Source organism: Halichoerus grypus, chromosome 2 (assembly GCF_964656455.1).
Source record: "Halichoerus grypus chromosome 2, mHalGry1.hap1.1, whole genome shotgun sequence".
NCBI classification, from domain to species: Eukaryota; Metazoa; Chordata; class Mammalia; order Carnivora; family Phocidae; genus Halichoerus; species Halichoerus grypus.
This window is the reverse complement of record NC_135713.1, coordinates 108,235,253-108,259,517: the sequence shown is the minus strand read 5'-3', so window position 1 is coordinate 108,259,517 and position 24,265 is coordinate 108,235,253. Positions and strand designations below refer to the sequence as shown.

At 39.0% G+C, this 24,265-nt stretch overlaps 1 protein-coding gene and 1 long non-coding RNA gene across 7 annotated transcripts in view; one reads left to right on the top strand and one right to left on the bottom strand.

Moving 5' to 3' along the window:
• LOC118538354 (uncharacterized) overlaps positions 1-8,301 on the top strand; it is a 71,192-nt gene extending 62,891 nt beyond the window's left edge. Inside the window, exon 4 of the long non-coding RNA XR_004918576.2 lies at positions 7,982-8,301. This is a non-coding gene — a long non-coding RNA (uncharacterized LOC118538354). The remainder of the gene's footprint in view (positions 1-7,981) is intronic.
• The window catches only part of PDE4D (phosphodiesterase 4D), a 1,430,886-nt gene that overhangs the window by 543,108 nt on the left and 863,513 nt on the right, over positions 1-24,265 (bottom strand). The window contains exon 1 of one of the 6 annotated variants that reach the window (XM_078067297.1): positions 17,764-19,036. The exons of the other annotated variants lie outside the window; for them this stretch is intronic. Coding sequence (XP_077923423.1) covers positions 17,764-17,810 — 47 coding nt within the window. The 5' untranslated portion in view covers positions 17,811-19,036. Of the gene's footprint in view, positions 1-17,763; positions 19,037-24,265 lie in introns of those variants that run through there. 6 annotated transcript variants of the gene reach the window in all.

Genomic DNA, 24,265 nt, shown 5'->3' with positions numbered 1-24,265 from the left:
AATAAATAAATAAAATATTAAAAAAAAAAAAAAAGAAGAATAGACACGAAAGGGGCACCTGGGTGGTTCAGACAGGTAAGCATCGGACTCTTTTATTTCAGTTCAGGTCATGATCTCAGTGTCATGAGATGGAGCCGCCCCGTGTCGGGTTCCTCGTTGAGCCGGGAGTCTGCTTAAGATTCTCTCTCTCCCTCTCCCTCTGCTCCTCCTCCTGCCCATGCTCTCTCTCTCTAAAATTAATAAATAAATCTTTAAAAAAAGAAAGAACAATAGGCACAGGCTGATGTGCTGGTTGCTTCCTGAACACTGTACTCAGCAGTTCTGGGGCACTTAGTGATGAATAGGTGTGAAGAATAGGGTTCTGAAAAGCCATTTCTTTGGAAATGAAACCTTTTCCCCCACTTTTATCTTTTGCCTGTCTTGACTGAAGCTCTGAAGAAACCAAGGCTACAGAAGGTGTGGGAAAACATGCAACTCAGACTACCCAAAGGAGACACTCATGACGAGTCTAAATGAAAACATTCTTTTTTTTTTTTTTAAAGATTTTATTTATTTATTTGAGATGAAAACAGATTCTGAGGAAAGGCGGGGGGTGGGGTGGGGGTCACCATAATCTTCAAAATTCTTCTGATATGTATTGCTTTCAAAGCAGTGGATTTTTTTTTTTTAAAGATTTTATTTATTTATTTGAGAGAGGGAGAGAGAGAGAGAAACAGCATGAGAGGGGATAGGGTCAGAGGGAGAAGCAGGCTTCCCGCTGAGTCGGGAACCCGATGTGGGACTCGATCCCAGGACTCCGGGATCATGACCTGAGCCGAAGGCAGTCGCTTAACCAACTGAGCCACCCAAGCAGTGGATTTTCTCAAGGTAAAGCTGTTTGATACAAATGAACTCATCTGCCATTCAAAGATCTTTTACTCATCATCAAGTCAAACACTTGACTATTCTAGCATTAGAATCAAATTCTTAGTGTCAATAATGTAATAGCCAATTCACCTAACTTGGATGTAAATGAAGAAATGATAGGAAAATAGAAAAATGCATGGAGCCTTTATATCCTATATTCCACAATTCCATTCTTTTTGGTTTATGTGGTATTTTTAAACACTATCCAAGGAATTGCTTTGGGGGGAATATAGGTAACAGTCCTTTCACACATTCTTAACCAAAAAAAAAAAAAAAAAAGCTTATTTAAACTGACCTAATAAATGTAAAGGATTTCAAAATTTCCAGAAGCCTTGGTCTTTGTCTATATACTCATTTCCAGGCTGCCTGTCGTTTTATAATCATTTTCCTGATTTCCACTGTGCTTATCATATGAATTTATGCTTGAAACATTTCAAGCACAGGGAAGCAATTTTGTGAATTGACAAGAACTGACAGATCCCACTGGCCTCGCTCAGAAGTTTGACTTCAACATTCTTACACAACAAAAGTCCACAGACTCCAGAACATTTGCCTCTCAGCTGCAGATCTCCTTAAAAGTCACACCAGGCTGCATCACTGTATACTACTTTTGCCATTACAAATGGAACAGGAGGGGGCGCCTGGGTGGCTCAGTCGTTAAGCGTCTGCCTTCGGCTCAGGTCATAATCCCAGGGTCCTGGGATCGAGTCCCGCATCAGGCTCCCTGCTCAACGGGAAGCCTGCCTCTTCCTCTCCTCCTGCTTGTGTTCCCTCTCTCGCTGTCTCCCTCTCTGTCAAATAAATAAATAAAATCTTAAAAAAAAAAAAAAAAAAAAAAAAAAACAAATGGAACAGGAGTCCCGATTCCAAAACCCGGCTATGATAGGCCATGAGAGGCAAGAGTGTGGGAGTGTTTCTAACTCCAAGATAGTCACTTGGAAAGACAGAACTTTTTTTTTTAATATCATAAACGTATTTTTATTCAGATTGTCCTTTTATGAATATCTCAATAGTTTCAATGGCATTTAATGAAATTTTAAAGTCTCATGTATGGAATTTCTTTCAATCATTAACTGACAACAGCTTCTACAATTTTCAAACAGCTTTCAAATATACTACAACTTTCACAGAAACTTGTGGGGAAGGAAAAGGACAGGAGGGGAAGTAAAATGCATCAAACACCTTACGTGTATCAGGTGCTATGATTTTTATGTAACTCATTCTTCATGTGCTTCCATAGGACAAATTTCCCTCCAATTGGTATCAGAAGTAGGGGTGCTTCCTCTGAGCCACTGAGTTGCTTATATCTAGGGACACTGGGATTTGTATGTAAGTTTCCCAATGTACAGTAGATTCTAGAAAGCTTAATGAAAACTATTTTTTATTTTTTAGAGAGAACTTTATATTTCATCTGGTATACCTATAAACTTCATGGACTGCTAAAGGCTTAGAAGCTGGAGGGTTCTCTGTTTTCCTTGAGATTTAGACAAAATCAGTTTGGACTTCCCAAATTCATGACCAGTAAGAGTCCCAAAACTCAGCCTTTGATCTGTGATAACCTCCTAGGGGCAGGGCTCAATGACCTCTCTTGCTAATCTAAAATGATTCCTTTTAGATTTGCAAACCATGAACACCACCAGAAGCACTGACTTACTCAGGAAGGCCTGAAGTGAGACATACATACATTGATGGTCTTTTTTTTTCTTCCCCCTTCTCTCTCTCTCTCTCTCTCATTGCTGGGGAGGGTTGTTTATGGACAGAGTACACATAGTTCTCAGCCTTCCTTAGGCTTCCCATCTCCCTCACCTGTCTGCTTATCTCCCTTCCTCATCTCCACCATTCTACTTGGCTCTGTAGGACCAAAGTCCTCCTCTCTTACACAGAGTGGCTTGTACCTTCATTTCACCTGAGCACCTACCTATGGCCAAATTCTCAGGGGACTCTCTTCCTACCCGAAGGGCATCTTCAAAGTATCTCTTCCAGTGCAGGCATTTCTCTTCCCCAAGGTTTTGGTGCCCTTTGTTCAGGTGATATAAGTGTCTTCACCGCATTACATATGTATGTAAGTATTAACATTATGCCTTGTTTACTTTGCCTCTCCCATCACTCTCCCCTATAAATCATAGTTATATATCTTTGCTGGCTGCCTTAAATGCTGCCTGGAACAAGGCAAGTTTTAAACAAACAAATAAGTAATAACTTATCTCACTGAATTCTGACAACAAATCTCGGTGATTGGTACTGTTGTTGTATTTTTCTTTTATGAATGAGGAAAGCGATGCTCATGAAAGTCGGGTAGTTTGCTCAAAATCAATCCGTCAACATCTGACTTCAATCTGAACTTAGCTCAGATTGAAGCATGGGCTCCTTCCTTGCATCATACAACTATCTGCTAAGAGAGATGGGTATGAGACCTCTCAAATGCTTTGTCACAATACACGTGCTATTTCTTCTTCCTCCCCACCACCTCTCCACTCCCAGATTCTGATACTCCTTGTTACTAGGATGGGAAGATGAGGGCCGGATGGTTTTTTGCACACTCTTGCAGGCATTTCTGGTACTATACAACTATCTCCCTCTAAAACACCTTCTCCAACCCTCACCATGCCCATCACTTAGAGAAAGACAGGTCTAGATCCTTAAATGTTGAAATTTGAGTTAACTTTCCAGGATATGATCTTACTGAAAAATACATAAATATATAAAATAGTTCTTGATGTTCTTTCACAATAAAACATGACTAAGTCCTTATTCTAATGTGCAAAGGGATTTCAAGCTTTTAATTATCATTTATCTAGTAGATATGGTTGAGGTTTTAAGTAAAATATGAAAAATATATCACACTCTACCCATTTCAAAGTCTCAACTGACAAATTATTTTTCACATAAGATGCCAATATTTTCAATATTTCAAATATCAATATTTTTCTTGAGATGTCACTTAATGTTTACTTTTGACCACAACTAAAATCAAAACAAGAGCAACATCAGAAACTAAAGAAGAACAACAAAAATTTAAGATGATATTGAGCACTTCAGATTCAAGAATCTGGCAGATCCTGTTAATTGAGCACCTACTTCTTGAGGAGAACTGTAGTAAGCATTTTACATACAGTATCTCATTTAATCCTTACAGCGATATGATGACGTAGGGTTATTAGCCATATTTTCTGGATGAGGAAAAAAGAGATACAAGTAAGTTATACAAGATCATAAGTTGCTCAAGATCATAAGGCTCCTCGGTGGAAGAACAAGGATGCAACTATGGTTGTCTAACTCCAAAACCCACACATTACTGTCTCTCAGTATTTAATATGCTTACTATGTATGATGTGGCCAAGTTTGTGAAAAAGACAAGAGATATGTAAGACATAGATATTTTTTTTTTTTTTTTAAGATTTTATTTATTTATTTGAGAGAGAGAGAATGAGAGAGAGCACATGAGAGTGGGGAGGGTCAGAGGGAGAAGCAGACTCCCCGCTGAGCAGGGAGCCCGATGTGGGACTCGATCCAGGGACTCCAGGATCATGACCTGAGCCGAAGGCAGTCGCTTAACCAACTGAGCCACCCAGGCGCCCCATACATAGATATTTTTGTTTAGCCCTAAAACTTGTGTCAGTTATGGAACCTTACCAGTCAGCAGATAGTCAAACACTAAATTGTACAGTCTTCTTTATGTTAATGGCACTTTGAAGAAGTGACCTATCTGAAGTCAAAGAAGGTTTCATGGAAGGGATGAACTGGTGGAAACAGGAAGACCTTGAAGGATACAGGTAGAGTTTTGATAGGCAGGGCGGAGGGCAGAGTGTCCCCTGTAAGGCAATCAGATGGGTTTCTTTGGGAACGCTGAGGAGACTGTCATACTTAAAGAAGAGGAATTTGGTTCCAGAATCATGAGAATTAAAGATAGATTGGGTGAGACACAATTACAGAGAGCTTTGAAGGACAAGCAGAAAAAAAATCCACGTGTTAAATCGTTCACTCATTCCGCACAGATCTAGTACATGGGCCAGAGAAAATAAAGAGAACAGAGTAACACAGAAGCGCTGAAGAGTTCTGTCCGTAGTCCTGCAGCGATCACTATCAGAAGCCTGCCTGTCCATATCCCTCTGGCAATACCATCCCGATGGAATCCTAGTCTAAGCATGGGCAATTCTCCATGTAAGGTTTGGCCTGTGTGCAGGCCAGGCTGGAAATGCCAGGAATTAATTCATAGAAGTAGCCATGGCCCCAGTGAAGATGAAAGTTGGATGATAAATTCTCCAGTGTCCTCATTTCTTAGGCAGGACAATTCTGAAGCAAGTTCTACATCATCTCCCAAAGATCCTAATAGGATTGAATCCAGTTGCCTATCTCAGTTACCTGAGCATTAATGTGCCCTGTATGGGCCTTTTTCTTTCCTTTCCTGTCTCAGTTCTCCACTCCGCCACTAGTTCTTCCTCAGCTCACCTCCTGAATAAATGATGTGAACTTGAATCCTGCTCTTGGGGTTTGCTGCTGAGGCAACCCAACCCAGTCCTGATACACAACAGCTCTAGTAACGACCAACCGTGCAAGAGCACCAGTGTGCCAGATACCCTCACCCTTCTAAGCACTTTACATATGGCGCAACATCTCATCCTACCAACAGCCTCTGAGGTACACACTATTATTGCTTCCATTTTACAGATAAGGAAACTGAGGCAGAGGGAGGTTGACTAACCTTCCCAGGGTCCCACAGCTAGGAAGCTTGGATCCAGGTTTGACTAAGGCACTCTGGATCTAGAGTCAGTGCTCTTAACCACTAAGTCAGCTGCTTCTCTGTAAGTGGATATAAACTACTGCAGAGCAGCACAAATTATGCTCTGGGAAGTACAAGAGTCTCCAAAAGAATAGAAGGGCAGCTTCACTCTACCTAGAATTCAGGGAAGGCCAAGCAAACCAAATTCTGATGGATTAGGGTGTTTACCATGGCAAAAGGCAAGAGGGTGGGAGTGCCTTCCAAGAGGAGGTCCATCACACAGCAGGGCAATGTTTTCTGACACCACAGAGCCCCATCAAGGGTGCTAGCAAAGGGTGGAGGGAGTCATGGTGGGAGGCTGTTGATTAGCCAGGCTCCAGCTTCCCCAGCCCTTCTTCAAAAGTGCAGCATTTAGGGCACCTGGGTGGCTCAGTTGGTTAAGTGACTGCCTTCGGCTCAGGTCATGATCCTGGAGTCCCGGGATCAAGTCCCGCATCAGGCTCCCTGCTCAGCGGGGAGTCTGCTTCTCCCTCCGACCCTCCCCCCTCTCATGCTCTATCTCATTCTCTCTCTCAAATAAATAAATAAAATCTTTAAAAAAATAAAAGTGCAGCATTTATGCAAAGCTGGTCCTCAACACCTGTCAGGTCTCCATTAGGTCACTGCCAGAGCTTTTATTTGATGGAAGGGTTCTGTGACTTAAAAATACATGTTTGTAACCTCTATGCTAAAAAATGTATATACTTAAAAACTCATATATAGGATTATGTACTGTGGAATAATGAGGAGAGTAACACTAATACTAATGGTGGTTGGCATTTATACATGAAGTTAGAAACGCAGAGGCCAGAGGAGGCAAGGCCTTATGCTTGCTGCCTGTATGCAACACACAGCCAATACATTTTTGAGGCGAGAGAATATATACAAAGGAGATGATTCTTTTAGAGTGTGATTTGATAGTGCAAGATGGATGAGAAGAGAAGAGCCACAGGTGGAGGCTGGTCTGTATCTGAGAGCTGTAGCCTATCTTTTGGAAAAAAAAAAATTAAAATGTAACATAAGTGTATAAATGAAGAAACAGAATATGCTATAAATGAAGAAAGGGACCAGCTGCAGAGGTAATTTACACAATTTTGCCTGGCCAGAAAGATAAAACATAGATCTCTTCAAGAAAAGAAGGACTGCTGTAAATAAAAGCGAAAGAACTGGTCATTAGTTTTAAAGAAATAATTAGTGTCTTAGATAAGGAGGTGGTTTGGAGCAATAGCATGTGGATTTTGCAGGTCAACACAATTCAGCAGGATGGCTGTCTTTGCAAATGCAGTTCAATTCTCCCAAGTATCAGAAATTAAGATGTGCGGGAATTATTCATGCTCAAGATGACAGTTTTTATAGAAATTTTACTTATCCAAACACAGGGACTACCTGCTGGGAAATAAAAATAAAATAATCTTGAGAGCACAAAATTCCAGGCACACAAATTTGGAAATGTAATTTTGCACTCTAAAGCACTGATTGAGCACTTACTAGGTGCCAGGCACTGTGCTAGGAACTGAGAATCTAATGATGAAGGACATGAGTAAGACAACCCCTAAAGGCAAATTCATCCTGCATGAAGCAGGACCTGATTCAAAACTGGAGAGCACAGCAACTTCCCAAAGGTAGGTGATTCTTGCAGAGATTAGAGAGATGAGGAGGAATGCATTCTTCCCCATAATTCAAACTCAACCCAAGGCGTTGTCTTTGGTATATGCCGAAAAGTTCCCAGAACGTGACACACCAAAGAAGCAGTTTTGTCCTCCAAGCAATCTAGAGCTATGGGCAGTCCTAGGCTGGAGGAGCCTGTAACTGAGCAACCAGATTACCCTCGGCCACCCGGCTACCCTCTCAGAGCCTTGTCTCCTGACCTGGGCGATAACAGTAGCTGCCATTAATTGGTTACTTACTGAGTGGCAGGTGCCCTTCCAAGCACGTGACAGGTTTTCTCATCTAATCTTCACAGCAACCCTATGAAGTGAGAATTATTTATTGCCCCCAGTTGACAAGAGGCGAAACTGAAGCACAGAGAGGTGATAACTTACCAGAGGGTGTACCCTTGGTAAATGGATTAGCACACCCTCAGGCATGAATTTTGGGAGCATCTTTCCAAAATCAGATAGTTATATGAAAAGCTAAGTCCACACCTGGCATTACAGAACCTTTTAAATGTGATATTATTATCTTTATTATATGTGTAGAAGTTTGCTTGTTTCATCTCAAAACATGGCACAATAGTGCTATTTGAATAATGCAAAAAATAAATTACATAATATTCCAACGATGTAATTTTTATTACTCATCCTTTTCTTTGCACAGATGCATTTACTGAGGAAAACTTTGCATCGCACCTACTGGGTGTGACACTGGGCCAAGTGCTGGGGCCACGAAGTGGACAAAGTAGTCGAGGTAGCTACTCATGAACAGAATGCAGTGTGATTGGTTACTACAAAGTCTCAAAGGTTAGCCCTGTCACAGAGAGTTCCTTGAAGCAAAAGGATGTGCGGTGAAGGCTTCACAGAACGTGGTCATCCTTTAACATGGTGACATCCTGATCTGCCTTAACATTCAACCTCTCTTAAGAATCAAACCTGCACAGATTACTTTCTAGAAAATGGGATTCTTCAACAAGTATTTTCTTCTTTTAGAACTCGAATGCTCAGGATTCCATGCCTGCTTATGACGTGAGAGGTCTCCTCCACTACCCGCGACGCTGTGGGTTTCAATGTGCCCACTCTCCACTGCCGGCCTTCCTTTCTCCTCTAAAACATCAAGGGTCTCCCCGTAATTATGTAAATCATTTGTTTTAAATTTACTGAGCAAAGATGTATACACAAACAAGCCGACAACAAGGTTTCTGATACTGAGAACTTCATTCCCTGTTATTTTTTAAGACTAGATGGGAGCTAACCTAGGGAAGAGCCTGAGATCTCTGGCTGAGAGAAGAGCAGGGAAGACAAAAAAGACACATACACGGTATGTGAGCTGTATTTTCTCAGCTACTGTGACTATCAGCATTCATGGGCATCAGGTTGCCATTGGACCCATGAACAAGGCTGATCTTTAAAGTATAGTTTTGTGAAGAAGGAAGTAAGCCAAATACCTAAGGCTGAGAGACTAAGGGTTTTTCACAGGAGGGGCCAAATCCTTCAGAAGGGCCTCAAGGTTAGGTCTCCGAGGAGTTTGTTGATCACTGTATTATTTCTCAGCATTCCCTTCAGTCAAAGGACAGTTAAGCCTCAACAATATAGAAATGAGTAAATTAATAAGGTAAGATATAGACTCTTAGGTTTTTAGAGCACCACTAGTGATCATTTAGTTCAACCTCCTCACCTTCAGATTTAAAAAGGAAAACGTGACAACTCCAAGGAAGGGAATCACGAAGTTCCCTTGTAAGTGAGTAGGACTGCTTGGGACCCTATTTAGATGTTTAGAGCTTCAGCAGAAATCCCACAAAGAAAGCCCAAAGTAATTATGAGCACTGAATGCCAAGAATATTAAAGAGGAAGATCTGCTGACCTCAGAGAAAGTGCTGATGATCAGAAAAGATGAAAGGAATTCATAATATCTCCTCAACTCAGTATATACTATAGGATTTATAATTAACCTATAAGGTATTTTAGAAGTTCCTTTAATTTGCATCTTATATTTGACATTCTTCCCCTTGAGACATCATGGAAACATAAAAGATAATGTAAATTTATAAATATTTAAAATAGGTTATACCAGTTCTGGTTGAAGTCATAGTAGGTTTTTTCATTTTCAGTAAGTTTCTCAGAGACGGGTGACACTTGCAAGCCAACTTCAGAAGGGTTTTGAAGAAATCTTTGTAAAAGCAGGTTATATATGGATTTGTGACATTCCAACATAAACCACAGAAAGGTTCTTATTAAAAAAGTGAACAAAGCTGAATCATTTTGCCTTCTCTTCCCACTGTGATTTTTATTCATTTGAAGATAAAATTCAAAGCAAACATCTTAGAGCTTCTGTTTGTCACCCAAGAGTTATTTCCAGGAAGCTCAGGAAATCTCACATTTCCAAAATTAGGTCATGACACTGTTACAGCAATCTACTTAATATGTTCTTAAAAAGGCCTCCTCCACTACCAAATAGAGAACCCCAACGATAAAATCAATTCTGCATTCTTTGGAATCCCCAAAAATATAATCAACAGGAGAAATTCTAATGACAAAACAGCTTCCTAAGTGATTAAGAATTGTAGATTTCTGCCACATCTCTGCCCCTTTTCCTGACATGATACTTTGTGAAAATAATTTTGTGTAAGTGAAATGTCCTTTATCGACTTTATCTATCCATTATCACTGACTTCCTCCATCTTGCTTGATATGCTCACACTTCCCTCCAATTCCCCACAGACACTGTTCCACAATGTGGCCATGGTCCTCCTTCTGAGATACAATCTTGAATTCCACTCCGCCCCCCTCCAAAGAGAGCAGAGGGCATGAGACCAAAACTTCCTCAGCCTCTCCTTCCACCTACCTAAACTCTACATTATTTGCATCCATCCTCCCCTTTCTCCCTCTTATCAGGAAGGAAGTCATGTCCTTCACTGTCCTGATCCTCTCTATGGACACTTCCCTTGCGGTGTGCCCCCTGATCCTTAGAAATACCTGGTATTCCTCATTAACTACTGATTCTACTCTCCTTCTTCCTTCTGCCCCCCAACTGTCTCTTTCTCTTTCTGTCCTTGTCCACAATTTTGAAAGTAGTGTGCACTAATTTTCTCTGCTTTTATAACCCCTGAAATAGAACTCAACCCCAGATTTCCCTTAAACCACTCTCCAAAGTGTTGCCAATAACTACTAATTATCAAGTCCATCAGGTATTTTTTAGTTCCTCATTTCTAGACTTCTTTAAAGTATTTGGAGCACCCAGTTGTTTCTCCCTTTGAATTCCTGTAACTTTGTATAGACCAAACATACTAATACGCTCCCTACTGTTCTATAATTATTTGCTGCTGTGGCTGTTCTCCTCAAGAGTCTCTAAGTGTCTTCAAGGCAGGACTGTTACCATACGTATCTGGGCATCCCCTATGCTTAAATGAATCAGTATGTTCCACATGTTCTAACGCAACTGAGTAAGAATGACATTTTTCAGCAGCTAAGATATTGGGCTCTTTCATGATTAAAATGTTTCTTTGGCAGTTTGGCACTGGCTCGGATTTCAGAAAATGTGAATATTCTTTATCCATGCAAAAAAAGAAAAATAATTTCCAAGACTTGTAATTATAACATCTTGAAGAAAATAATAACAATGGTAGCAAAACTCAAAACTTCAATGACGTTTTATCACCAGCAAAGCACTCTCAAAGACATTTCATCTGACTGTCAGAACTGCCCTTCGAGGTGGAGGTGAAGCCCAGGTCAAAAGCGGGCCAGGGCTGGGCCATTTGATCACCGCCCAACAGCACAGTAAGCAAAGTTCAGCTCACGCCTGCTCTGCTTCCTGAGTATGTGCCCAGAGGAAGGGCTGCCTTTTGCTTTGCAAGGAGGCTCTATCCATTCATGAAACACCACACTCTGCATTTCTAATTCGTCTGCCCGAAGTGGGACGTCTTTCCTAAAATATCTCCCTAGAGAAGCACCTTTTCCTAATTCACAGAAAGGACCCCACTGACCAGAGTGCCCCTGGGAACAGGATTCACCTCAAATTCCTTATAAAATTTCTCATTCTGAGAAAACACAAGAAGAGCTGCTGACATGGTGGAAGTGTAGGTCAGGGACTAACATGACCAGGAAGGGTTTCTCGGGGAAAGCCCACGGGCATTTGCTAGGCATCCCATGTACTTACCCAACTTGCTAACTAACACAGTGAAACTGCTTCTTTTCTCTGCTCTTCCTGCTAGTCTATTTTCCAGAAGGTCCACAGACATAGTGCTAAGGCATCTGCCACAGAACAACATACAGTGATATAAACACGCTGGGTTTTAAAATGAGGCCGGACCTGGTTTTGAATGGGTCAGTAACCCTAAGTTATAGATATGGGACCTCGGGCAAGTTATTTACCTTCTTTGAGCATTCCTTTCCTCATCTGCAAACAGGGATTCAAATCAGACCCTCCTCTAAAAGTTACTGTTGTCATTAAATGATGTATTTATGTGAAACCAGGGGGCATGTGCAGGGTGGGGGGTTGGGGAATGGTGTTTAGTCAATGTTCATCTCTTCTATGAAGCCCCCAATGGTTACATTTGGTACCTATATTTTAAGAAATTCTCTCAAGAGGTTTCAGCATGCCATGGTCTAGCAGTCTAATAAATTATTATTCCCCATGTGCTATGTGAGTTTCTTTAATAGTCTACTCTTCGACAGGAAGCAAAGAAATACCTGCTGCACTCATTTTCAACAGGTAGTGAAGAGCTCGGGGAGCCTTCACAAGGTCACAGATAGCATTAACACGAGAATTTAGAGATAGAAACCTGAGGGGTTTTTTGTTTGTTTGTTTGTTTTGTATTTCCCGAGCCAATAACCTGATGGTATAGAATCTCGATTATCCATCCTTGAAACCAAATATATATCCCACAACTGCACACAATATAATCGCTAGTTAAAATATCTCGTCTTAAGTATGTTTACAGGCTGGTTTCTCTAACTACTGGAAACACCGTCCAAGAGTCCATTGAGTGATAAACAGCGTCAGCAGTTAATTTATGGCTTGGAGGCATTTGGACTATTGTAAAAATGATGGCAATGATGCTGCAGCTAGATGGGTATTGATGAGCATTCATGTTTGTGGAGTGTGATCAAAGGAGAAGAGGAAGAGGCAAAGTGTGGACACTGTGGAAGAAAATAAGGAAGGAAGGAAAAAAGGAAGGAAGGAAGGGAGGCAGGGAAGGAGAGAGGGATGAAGGAAGGAAGTTAGTTTTAACCTGCAGCAAGTGAGAAACTGGTTGTCAGTTTCCCTCCTTGGGGTATTCTTCCTCTCAGAATTCTGAACTATTTTCCTTTTCCTTTACTTGCCTATTTTTCTCTGAGCCCAAAAACCTAAACATTAGTGGAAGTTAACTCAGTAATAGCTAAAAGGGATACAGAAACAAGGCGGGGGGGGGGGGGGGTTGGGAAGTGAAGAATTTAACAGAAGCAAAACATCCCAAATTCATAGCTAATTATTTTCACATGATGGAGAATATTTTCTTCCTTTCTTTCTTTTGTAGGGATTGTCTAAAACCTTTCTGACATGGACCACCCACTTAGCTCATTGAGGATGTAACCTATCAGCAGTTTAAAGAGCACTATTTTACTAAGTCTGCTTAGACTAAAAATTACATTTGATTTCCATAAGTTGTGGGCATGCTGATATGACTGATGCCTACTTCACTCCTCTATTATACCATTCCATAATCAACTTTTATAAAAAATGACTTATTTTTATTTTAAAAGTATAAGATATTGCTAACAGAAACTAAGAAGAATACAGCTAAAGCAATAAAAGAGAATAAAATAGAAAACCTAGGGAAAATTATATGTTTAATAGGATCACTATTTCTCTAAAGGAAAATCTTTGCTGTATTATATCTAAACCTGAATTTCTGCCTTAAACAATGGCTGACTTTTCGATCAAACCCAGGGGATTTGTGAACAAGATGAGTTTGTATAATTATGATCTCTACCTAAATTCTATTGCCCATAAATTGTATTTGGCCATACAGGAATTCAGGATCAATCTGAGAAATTGGTATTAGTATTCCAGAATTAATGGGTAGTTTTGTCCCTCAGGGGAAGAGATGGTACTGAAGCGAGATCAGCAATGACCTGAAATCTCATCAGACAACAAACACTGGCAGAAATTTTAGGTTGACTAAAATGAGCAGACTCTGTTATCTTGTGTGAGACTTCGTGCATTTTGTCCTTCACTACACACAGTCATCAAACTCAATGTTTCTCCCACTCGCCAAAATTCTCATAAGACAAGCGAGGTTATTATATTGGCCAAAACATAAAACTCTAGAAAATGCAATTCTGGGTTGAGTTTCTATAGTTCCAATAAATGAAGGAAAGAAAAACTTAAAAGATGAGAGTCTAAGAGGCCAGATGAGAAGGATGATCCTTGCATCAGGAATCAGGCCAGCTTGCCTTTCTCTGATTATTTATTCATTGTGTTTGCTGTTGAAATATAGATATAGATATAGATATATAGATATATATATACACATATATTTATGTATTTATATATATATATACATATATGCACAAGATAGTATTAATATATTGATTTATATCTTGTTTCATTCCATAAAGGATTTAGATCAAAGAAAACAAAGTGAGTGAGTACATGAGTTTAACCCTCAGTTTACAGAAGAACAATAAACCTTGACTTGCTGGAGTAAACTTTATTAGGGACCTGGGAAGGGCAAGATCAATGAAGGGATGTGGGGGCCTAGAAAAAGGGAAAAGAAGCCTCAATGTGGAGTCAAGTTACCATAATCACCCTATTTTGCCTCTTGATTGGAATCACCTCTCAGCACCATAAAGAAAGCTTGATAAAATAATTTAAACATGTAGCCTTTAAAAAATTAAATCCTAAGCACCAAATAAGTAAAAGAGTTAATCACCATCTACAGTCACTAATCCCAGCTCTTCCTCAGGTTTCCTCAGAGGAGCATGCTGATAGCAGCACTGGGCAGCCTCCCGTAGCAGAGGCCTTTGGCTTCCGTTTCCCATTGTCTTCCCTCAGAGTCACTTGAGTCCATCATAGAAAGGAGGCAAAGGCATTTAAATAAAGCACCCTCCTAAATCTTAAAAGTGTACAGTTCAGTGGCATTCAACACAGTCCTGGTGTTTCTGGAATAAAATTGTAGCATCTTCATAAATCAGATTACACAAAGTTGTCATACTTTTACATTAGGCAAAAATCTACAAACATATGCTTGGCACACTATGTTATGTCATTCTTGTTAGACCCCTGAATATGATTCTAGGCCACAATGCTTCTGAAGAGTCCTCTTAACTGCTACTAAATGAAATTTAAGTTCCTAGAAAGTGGACTTTCATTTCCCTTTTTCCAACTATGCAAGAAGAGCCATTCCTGAATTGCCACACTATCACTATGTTCTCACAACCAGCCAGAATGAAAAATAAGAAGAGCTATATAGTACTTATTTACCTAGTGAGGCAAACCCTAATCTTTGTTTGGCTTGGAAGGAAAAAGGTCAACAAGTGTAATGGAAAGAAGCCTTTGCAATAAAATTCTTCAGCAAGTATTTATAATGTAGCTTTAAACAAGAAAAGCACATTCTTCATACCACTCTCTTAGCACTTATGGGTTAGTGTTCTATTAAGACAAGTAAAAAGACCACTTATTAACTTTAACTTGTAACCAATAAACAATGAATTTGTAATACTATTGCTCAATTCTCAACACACTAGCCCTAGGGCAAGAGGATGAGAGTCCAAGTGGGAGCAGTATACACAGGCTTCTACTTGAATCATTACCTCTGATAACTGTTTGAAGACTACTCTAGATCTCAATTTTCCCTCCTTCTTGCTCTTCAAAAAGCAGAGAGAAAAAGAGCACGCACCTCTTTGTCCTGCCTATCCAAAGGGGTTAGAGCCTTCCTAGAGATGAGCCAGGCTCATCAAACCAAGGCACACATCTCCTTTAAAATGTTTATTAGTCCCTGGCATTGATTTGTTGCCAACTTCTGATCTGCCCTTTGTGAAATAAAAAAAAAAAATAATAATAATAAAAAGAAGAAGAAGAAAGGAAAAAAGACCAGACCAGACCTACATGTGAGAATGAGGAAAGAGAGCCCATGGAGATGAAAAGGAGAACAACTTGGCAAATCCTTTCTTCTCAGCACAGTAATTCATGAGCATGGAATCCAGTCCAATAGGGACTCTTACAGTAGGACAAAGGGAGGGAAGGTTTTCTGTCAACAAACACCTAGAATCTCTTACCGCAGTATTGAAAGGTGAGGTTATAAATAAGAGGAAAACAACAATCAGGCAAGTTGAGAACCAAGCACAACATTAATTGGGTCACTTGGAAAAAAACCTACCTTCTTCCTTTGAGGTCAACGTCTTACTAATGAATCCTTCTAAAGGGCCCAGGCAAGAATAGATCTACAGAACACTCACACTCCACACTGGCTCAGTTTGGCCACCACAACAACAGCAAATCGGCACACGATGCAATGAAGTATATGAAGGGTTACCGAGCTTCAGGCACAAAGGAAAACCACCAGGACTCTCAACTTCTCTATACAGCTTTCAAACATATTTATTACAGACCTAGAGGAGCATGAATAAGCACATTTGCATTCTTTCAAAAACTACAGAGTTGAATAGCTCATTTCTTTCCTGTTAAAAGTACAGGTGAGGTAAATGTAACAAAATATGAGGTGATTATAATGTTAGGTATTCAAAGAGTACCTGCATCCTACCTATTGCAACATAAACAAATGGACACCAACAACCCGGCTCAGGCAGAACAAAAACTGTTGCTTTAGAGCAAGGTACACTTTCTAGAAATGAGACTGGTAATTTCCCCCTAAACAAATTGCAGTAACTACAAAATTAACCTTGAACAAAGGCAGAGGAATAGAAGAAAAAAAAATATTTGACAAATGCCTACTACGTGCCAGGGAGTGTTTCCAAGACCTTCTTACCTTAAGGTTAAAGACTATTTATGTGATTGATTCTATAAGAATGGCAAGAACCTCATTGCTGATGCCAGAACCTCACCATCAGGCCCAGTAAGGCCCTAGAACCAAAGCTCCCACTGAGTTGGGAACTCTGGTGATGCACTTGGAAGGGGGCCATTAAGGTTTGCAGGCATGTCACCCAGATTTCCTCCCAAACACATTAGAGATTGGGGACGGTGGCTCTGTAAGGCAGAGAAGGAAGATACGTCACAACGTCAGTTCTGGATGTATCTGGTAGTGATAGAAAATGAGTCCCTTCCCAGAGTGACAGAGGATGTCACCCACCCTTCTCTACAACTGACTTTTAGCTAACAAGCTCAAACATCTGTAACAAACCAGCAGATGATTTGGGCAGAGCCTTAAGATACCAGGAAGCTTTCATTTGAGACACTGTCATAAAAGCAGTTAGAAAAGCCCTCAGAAACCTCTATTTTGATATTTATGACTTATCTTGAGACCACCCAAAAAATTTACCTGGAAAACATATTTTCAAAATCAGACACGTTGCAGTATCCAAAGCAAACCATGTTAGTAACCACAAAACCTTAAAATGTGCCTTTCTCAAGCACTGACAAAGTTTTTACTATGAGATTTAAATCCAGTCAACCCTAAAGGTGTGGTTAAAAACAAGCAATTTTAAAATAATGAGCTCTGTCCTTATAATACCCTCAGCAATTATTTCGTATACACATTTACTCATAAACTCTAGTAAGAAATGGTACATGATGTCATATGTCCTGAAAGCTTAATAAATTGCATTGAGCCTTAATACACAATAAAATATCAATGCACTAAGCAAATTCTTTAAGAGTCTGAACACTTGATGATTCATGTGTTAGAATTCTATTAAATTGGTTCATTCCAGTGGAAATATTTCTACATAGTTATATTAGAATTTATATAGCTACTTAACTTCTAAATAGTTAAATTCCTTAAATGTGAGGCACCAACACATTTTAGTATTATTTTAAAACTGAGTCAACATTCTAAGTTTTCCCTTAACCTTCTTTTGGAAATTTGAAAAGACCTAAAGGTAAGCAAGTTGACATTAGACATTAGATATCAGAAATACATGTGTGTCCTTCCCCAGGGAATTTTCAAATAAAACAGAAAAAAAAAATCTAAACCTCCCTTTTTCTTTTATTTATTAGTTAAATACCTGCCATTCTCAAAATTATTGGGTTTTTTCCTCTATGAAATGTTAGCAATTGTAAATGTCCTCATATTAGAATTCTTATTTTGGGATGCTTTTATATTAACAAGTAATTTGTTATTGCATAACCATTACTTTCTCAGACAACATTAGGTGTTAAACATGTTTTAGTTTTCATGCTCACTTGATTCCAATATTCTTGTTCAAGAAAAATTCACCTCTGGCACCTGTCAAGGAATTTTTAAATTCTGAGTTTTACAAACTGAAGGAGGGGTATTGATTACTCACCATATCCAGGAATGCCTTCTAAAGGGGAAATTATTCACGTGCATCATGTTTGCAGATCTTCTGTCATTAATATTTTCCTTGTCTCATATGTTACATGTAGTGATTTTCATAGATGAATTCCAACTCTCCTGTTTGAGCAGCTATCATGGGCAATTATTGCAACAAGTACTGAATTCCAAAAAAATCCCCCCCCAAAAACAAACAGCAACAACAAAAGCCCTTCCAGGATTTGGAAAAAGAAATATCACAGAGCACTGCAGGTATGGGTCCATCCATTTAGGTTCCACTAGTTAGTCAACACACTAAAATAACCAGTTCAATCGCTAATCCTAAATGGTGGCAAATATTGTCCTGGTAAAATCCAACTGCCTAGAGTGTAAATTAATGCATCCTCTCAGGAAGGACTCTGGAATGTGGGAAAAAAGGAGTCAAAAGACAGTTTCTTGTTATCCTTGTTAAAGAAGTGTTAGAAGGGAAATGGAAAACTTCAGGTTGCTTTGCCATGCTGTCCTTTAGAAATGAATATTGCTTTTTCTTCTTTCTTAGGCACATATTCATGTGTGGTCACTTTAACGCAGTGCTGCCTTCTGAGACACGTCGGACAAAGACCTGGGCAGAGGGGCTAGAAACCATGTATAATCAAAGCCAACTTCGTTCCCAAATCTCAGAATTGCTGGTTTTCAACGGTAAAAGTAGGAAGGCAAGGAGCAATTTCTGCTTTGCAGGACAGGATTACCAGTAGCTACCATCCTGACTTCAGAAGGTGCTGTCATGAGAAAATTCGTTTCTGCTGCCTAACCCCATAATAAGGCTGTCTGCTCTCCTTAAGTAAAATGACTAAGCTATTGATCCTTTCACTGCAGAAACCCCTTTAATTTGTTATCAAAACCGTGTGCGGGCTTTTCATATGTTGCCTTGGAAAGAAAATGAATTTCACGGCTGCAAGTCAGACGTTGTCTAAGAATTTCTTCCCCCGCTGTCTTTCTTTTCTCTTCCCTCTCTCTCTCTGTTTTACCCCAAATTCAATTCCCAAATAGGTGTCATTTACTCTGATGCGCTGACATCTTCTGAAAGATTCTCATGCCCAAGCCATACAGACCTTGCATGCTTTTAAAACACAAAGGCAACAGGCTCCTGCTGGGGTCTCCCAGCTCCGAATTTCCAGCAGAACCTTTGGGATCGTCGCAGCCGCCTTGTCTGCCCTGGGCTGTGCCGCCCGGCTCTGAGCAGCTCAGGACACTTGCAGGCTCCGTGGTACTGTACATTAACTCTGCAGCAGCCCGCTCCCGCTGCAGACACTGCTGCCTGACAGGGGATGTGCTCGCGTCAAGGGGGCCCTCTAGGTGGGTTCCCAGACACTGCAGCACGCCCTTGCTCGCCTCCAAGGAAGAGTGAGCCAAAGGGGTTAAAGGAACAGCTCGCCCTAAAGAGCAGATTTCTTTCAGTAAGTAATTACCAGGCAAGACAAGCGAAGCAGTAAGAAATCTGTAAATAACCTCCCAGGGAAATGACACCTTGAACAAACAGATATTACGAAGGGAGGGTTTTTGTTTGCTTGTTTTTGTTTTTCCCTTCTTAGCCAGGGCAAAGAATGGGAATAAAAGAAGTCCAGGAGAATTTGCAAATGACAGGGTTTGGTCACTTTGTCTCCTTTAAAAACAAAAACAAAAACAAAAACTGGGCTACGAGTGTCTTGCTAACTTTAATGATTTGTAACCATTTGGCTACAGATGACCACACGGTAATTTTTGGACAGGAAATCCTGTGGAAGCCCGTTCTGCGGAAGTCGGGTTATACTTCAGTTGCAATTGCGTATGCCATAAAGCTGCTTGTTTGATTAGGGGGTGTGTAGATTTGAGGAGTGCTGAGATAAAGCATTGCAATGCCTACGGTTGATATTTTGTATTTCCTCAAGCTTACCCTTTGTTGCAAAAATTCTGTTCAACAATCCCCTGAAAGCCCCCCATCACTGTTGATGCCATTTTGGAGCAAGAATAAAATAGTAAACTCTTGTAATAGTAGGTTGGCACTTAAATGGTGTTTGTTGAAGATCAGTAGGAGAATGGACCTTACAAGTAGCAGTGTAGTCAATATGAATGTATCAGTTTTAACTTAGGCATTTAAAAAAGCTGTTATGTAATTGCTTAATATTAAATGGAATACTGGCAACATTTAATATATCATGCCATTATCTTTAGTTAAGATTCCTCTGGTGAGGCCCTGTCATCACAGAAAATACTACCCAGAATTGGGGGAGGAAGGGGTATTTCCCACAAATTCAAAACCAGGTATAAATTTAGTATTGAAAACTGCCATGATTTGAGAAATTTTCATTTTGATCAAATGATGATCTTAATGGAAGTATTCCTGGGATGAGGAAGAACTGAATGATTCCTTTAAAAGCAGTTTGAACTTGTAGGTTCAGATGGTACCACAGCTTGAAAGAAACTTGAGAATATATTTGGGGATTTTCTATAGCCTACGCAGTGTCTTCATGACCTCCTTTTTCTAAAGGGAATAAAACTCTTCCATTAGGTCATTTGTGATCTGAACCAGAAAACTTCCATCTGAATTATTGTTGACAAGCTTCGAATGCTGGGAATCAACATCACAGAGTAATTCAATATTTGATATTATATGACATATTTAAATATTACTATTTAAGAGCAAGGAAAAGTTACCATGCCCCTCATGTCCACCTTGCCCCGGGGCCCTGTACTAAGGATGTTATGCTATTATCTCATTTAATCCTCACAACACTTATTAGGTAAGGACCATTACTAACCCCATTAACAGCTGAGGAAATTGAGGCACTCTGATATTAAGTAGCATGCCTAAGGCCAAACATCTAAGAAGAGTCATGATTTGAACCAAGAAAGTTTGGCTCCAGAGCCTGAATGAATTACCCCTATATAGTGTTAATGCTTTGGAAAAAAAAAAAAAAACTATTTTCAAAGGTATTACTTTAGCCTTACAGAATCATGCTAAGGAGACTATGACATTTATTGTGCCAATTTTGGAGATGAGTCTCCAAAAGGATAGTATTTCTTCATTATCACACATCATGTTAGCAGTAGATTTGGAAGAGAATTCAGATCAACAGGTCAGTGTTTTATTTGATGATGATGATGATGATGATACGATAATGAACATGAACTTATTTCAAAACCAATACTTAATCCGCACACTGTGTAAAAAGTAGGTCTCCGTGGAAAGGGGCAAGTACAAATATTTACAAAATGACGTGGAAATTGATTTTTCCTTATAATAGGTACTATTTATTTGAAAATTCTTTATTTTTTTTAGTCCATTCTACTCTACTCTGTTCATATGCCAGAGTAATGCCTATGGGCCATCGGATACCCAAAACATCTCTGAATATTTTTCAATTACCACACAGTTCAACATTCTATACTTGTTCCCATTTGTGGGCAATCGTATATGCAAAGCACTTTAGAAGTAAAAAAAATATACGAATTACCCAGCAGATTACTAAAGGAGATGTAAAATTAAAATATATTTAAACCAAAAGGAGATTTCAACTGAATATTTTTTAGATGGATTTTTCTTGGCTTTTTATTTCTATTTTTATATACGCAACTCTCTATATTAAGGCATAACAAATTAGAATGAAAGGACACACAACTGAGAAGCTATGACAAATAGTAGAAAAGCCAAATTTCTGCTTGCGGGATAATAAAGAAAAAAATGTAATTTATTTCACAGTTCAGAGAACCAAGACTACACATTAATAAACAATCCTAAATTGAGTATTTTGAAAACTCAAGGCAATATATATAAAAGAATGGGCTTGCTTAGAGGATAGTAATAGCTTTTCCAACATTTTTATTCCATGTATATTAGAAACAGGGTCTTCAGAGTTAGGACTCGTATTTTACAAACTGATACTTTACAAGACTTAGTATTTTACAACTGTTCAAGAAACAACATTTGAGCAGAACAGGTTTGTAATTAAAAAAAACCAAATTCTCAAAGATGAATAACACTGACAGACTAGAGTAACACAAATCTATTTTTTCTACTGAAAGGTAGATCCTTTCATGGAACTTCTAAGAAATGAGAGGAACATACATAAGAGATTGCTGTTATTGCTGATCCCAGCCCCGCTGAAGGAGTGCTAATTATTGGCTGAGCATCGTAGATCGGCGTAAGCTTGCTGAGACCCTTACAGCCGTGGTGCAGCCTGAGCTCTACCAGTACAAAGGTTGGTTTTTGAAAAAAAAAAAAAAAATCTTAATCCCACAGCAAACGCAAGAGTAAGCAGCCTTTCAGGGACAGACTCACATTAATCATCATCACATGAGGCTGATACAAGAACAAATAAAAAAAAAAGTCAATTTATTGATAAAGTATAAACTACAATCATCTAACCAGCATTTTCATGAAAGATTGTTTAGTGCTCTCAGAATCAGAGAAGTATTAACTAGCTAGTGTCACCATATCCTTTTCCAACAACCAAAATCCTCTCCTGCCCTGGCTAGCGGATGATGCTTGCAAGGGTGATGGTTTTTTAACTCAATTTCTTGTTGCCCTGTGGTTTTGCAAATTCAGGGCAAGTGCAGGGCAGAGGAGGCCAGGTTTCAACCAGAGCCCCTTTGCTTCTACCTGTTTTATTTTGAGGTTTGGTTTGAAAAAGGGAGTCTGGTTCCTAAAAATGTTTAGAGAAACCTAATGGTAGGAATACAAAATTAACACTTTCTAGGCAAAATCTTACCTTTGTATTGTCAGTTTCGAGACTCCATTGAGAGTTCTTCAAACGCCTTCAACTGATGGGCTTCCCTCACAATGAGTGTCATACAAACAATGAAGGTAGACCTTTATGCTAATACAAGCACAGCATAATACAGACACACCCTAGTTTCTGAGCTTGGGTGTTTTCTAAACTCTTCAGTCACTTATCTGATAGGGAGGGTGTAATGACTTACCTCACAGATTTCCCTGAGTTTCACTTTGAGAATGGAACGGTATTTCAGAATGGAACGGTGTTAAGGTGTATCTTTCTGTCACCGTCACATTCTGCTATAACCAATAGCTAAAATCAATGACTCCCTTTTAATGAACTTACATAATAAAAGCTCCTCTAGATTTAGATATGAAATAACAAGGATCTAAAAGGTGATCTCTTATTAATCTTTTATGAATACTAATTATTAGTTCATATATTTTAGGGACGTGTCCCATATTTTCAAAAGGCTGGAGAACTTTTGTCTTGTAGTTGTCAAATGAAAAAACTGATCCCTCTATTCTACATATTGATTTTGTATAAAAATATGTACATATGCAAATACCTCTACAAACTTTTTTTAAGCACATTCTCTGTATTTGTAGCATAAATATGTCATATTTGAGGAAACAGAAGCTACAGTCATTGGCTATCTTGGGGGATATGACTTTTTCACCTAAAGTCAGAAAAACAGTATTTTTTTAAAATTTCCAATATTTCCAATAAAAATGAAATTTATGTGCACTTCGTACATGGGTATGTGTGTATATATATATAAAACATATATATATATATATATATATATATATATGTATGTTTTTCTCTGTATTATATATATCACCAATTAATAAAGAGGTGAGAGTGGCACTCTAATATGTAGAATGAAATGTAAGATGACGGCACATTCCCCACCCCTACCTCCCAGTGGAGCAGACATTCAAAAGCAAATTTTCTCTCTCACTCTTAAAGAAAACCAATCCCTCCGGAAAGAAACAGCATCTTCCTCTGTGTATTTGTAACACCAAAAACATTGTTAGCACTCAGTAAATGTTAACTAATGTTAACTAATGACCATGTTGATAGAGATGACTTCCCACTTCTGGCAAGTTCTAGCAAAGTCTGAAGGCATTTGTAACTTCAGTACATTTATAACTGAAAGAAGAGGAGCTCTTCATGAAGCCATGGTTTCCATTGCTAAGAGTCAGAGGGAACTGTGTCATGTTTCAGCAAGTTGTTAGTACATTCAATTTCTACATATTCTATAATCAAGGATACAACCACTAATTGAAAAGTGAAAAAAAAAAATCACTAGTCATCTATTTTGATCACCTAAAAGCAACAGTTGCTTTGGTAGAAATTTTCATGATTTAACTAATACAAGTCATTTTGAATCATCACCTTCTCAGTTTAAATGATAAATCAATACATTTGCAGGAAAAAAAATTCTCATATCAAACACATTTCCTAATTGGGATATTTAGAATGCTTGCTAAATTCTACTTTTAGTATTTTTCAAAGTAGAAGTGGTAGAATACCTAACGCTAGAATACAAAGAAAGCACTTAATATTTATTATTCAAAAATCAAATGTGGAAAAAATCCACAGCAGCTTTGAAAAGAAAAAGTTGAATTTGCATTCTGTCTTAGAGTCTCAAAACATGAGCCCTTAATTTCAGATTTTGCCTTTTACTTTTTGTGTAATTTTGAACAACTCACTAAACCTCCATGAGACTCCATTTCCTTATCTGTAACATAGAAA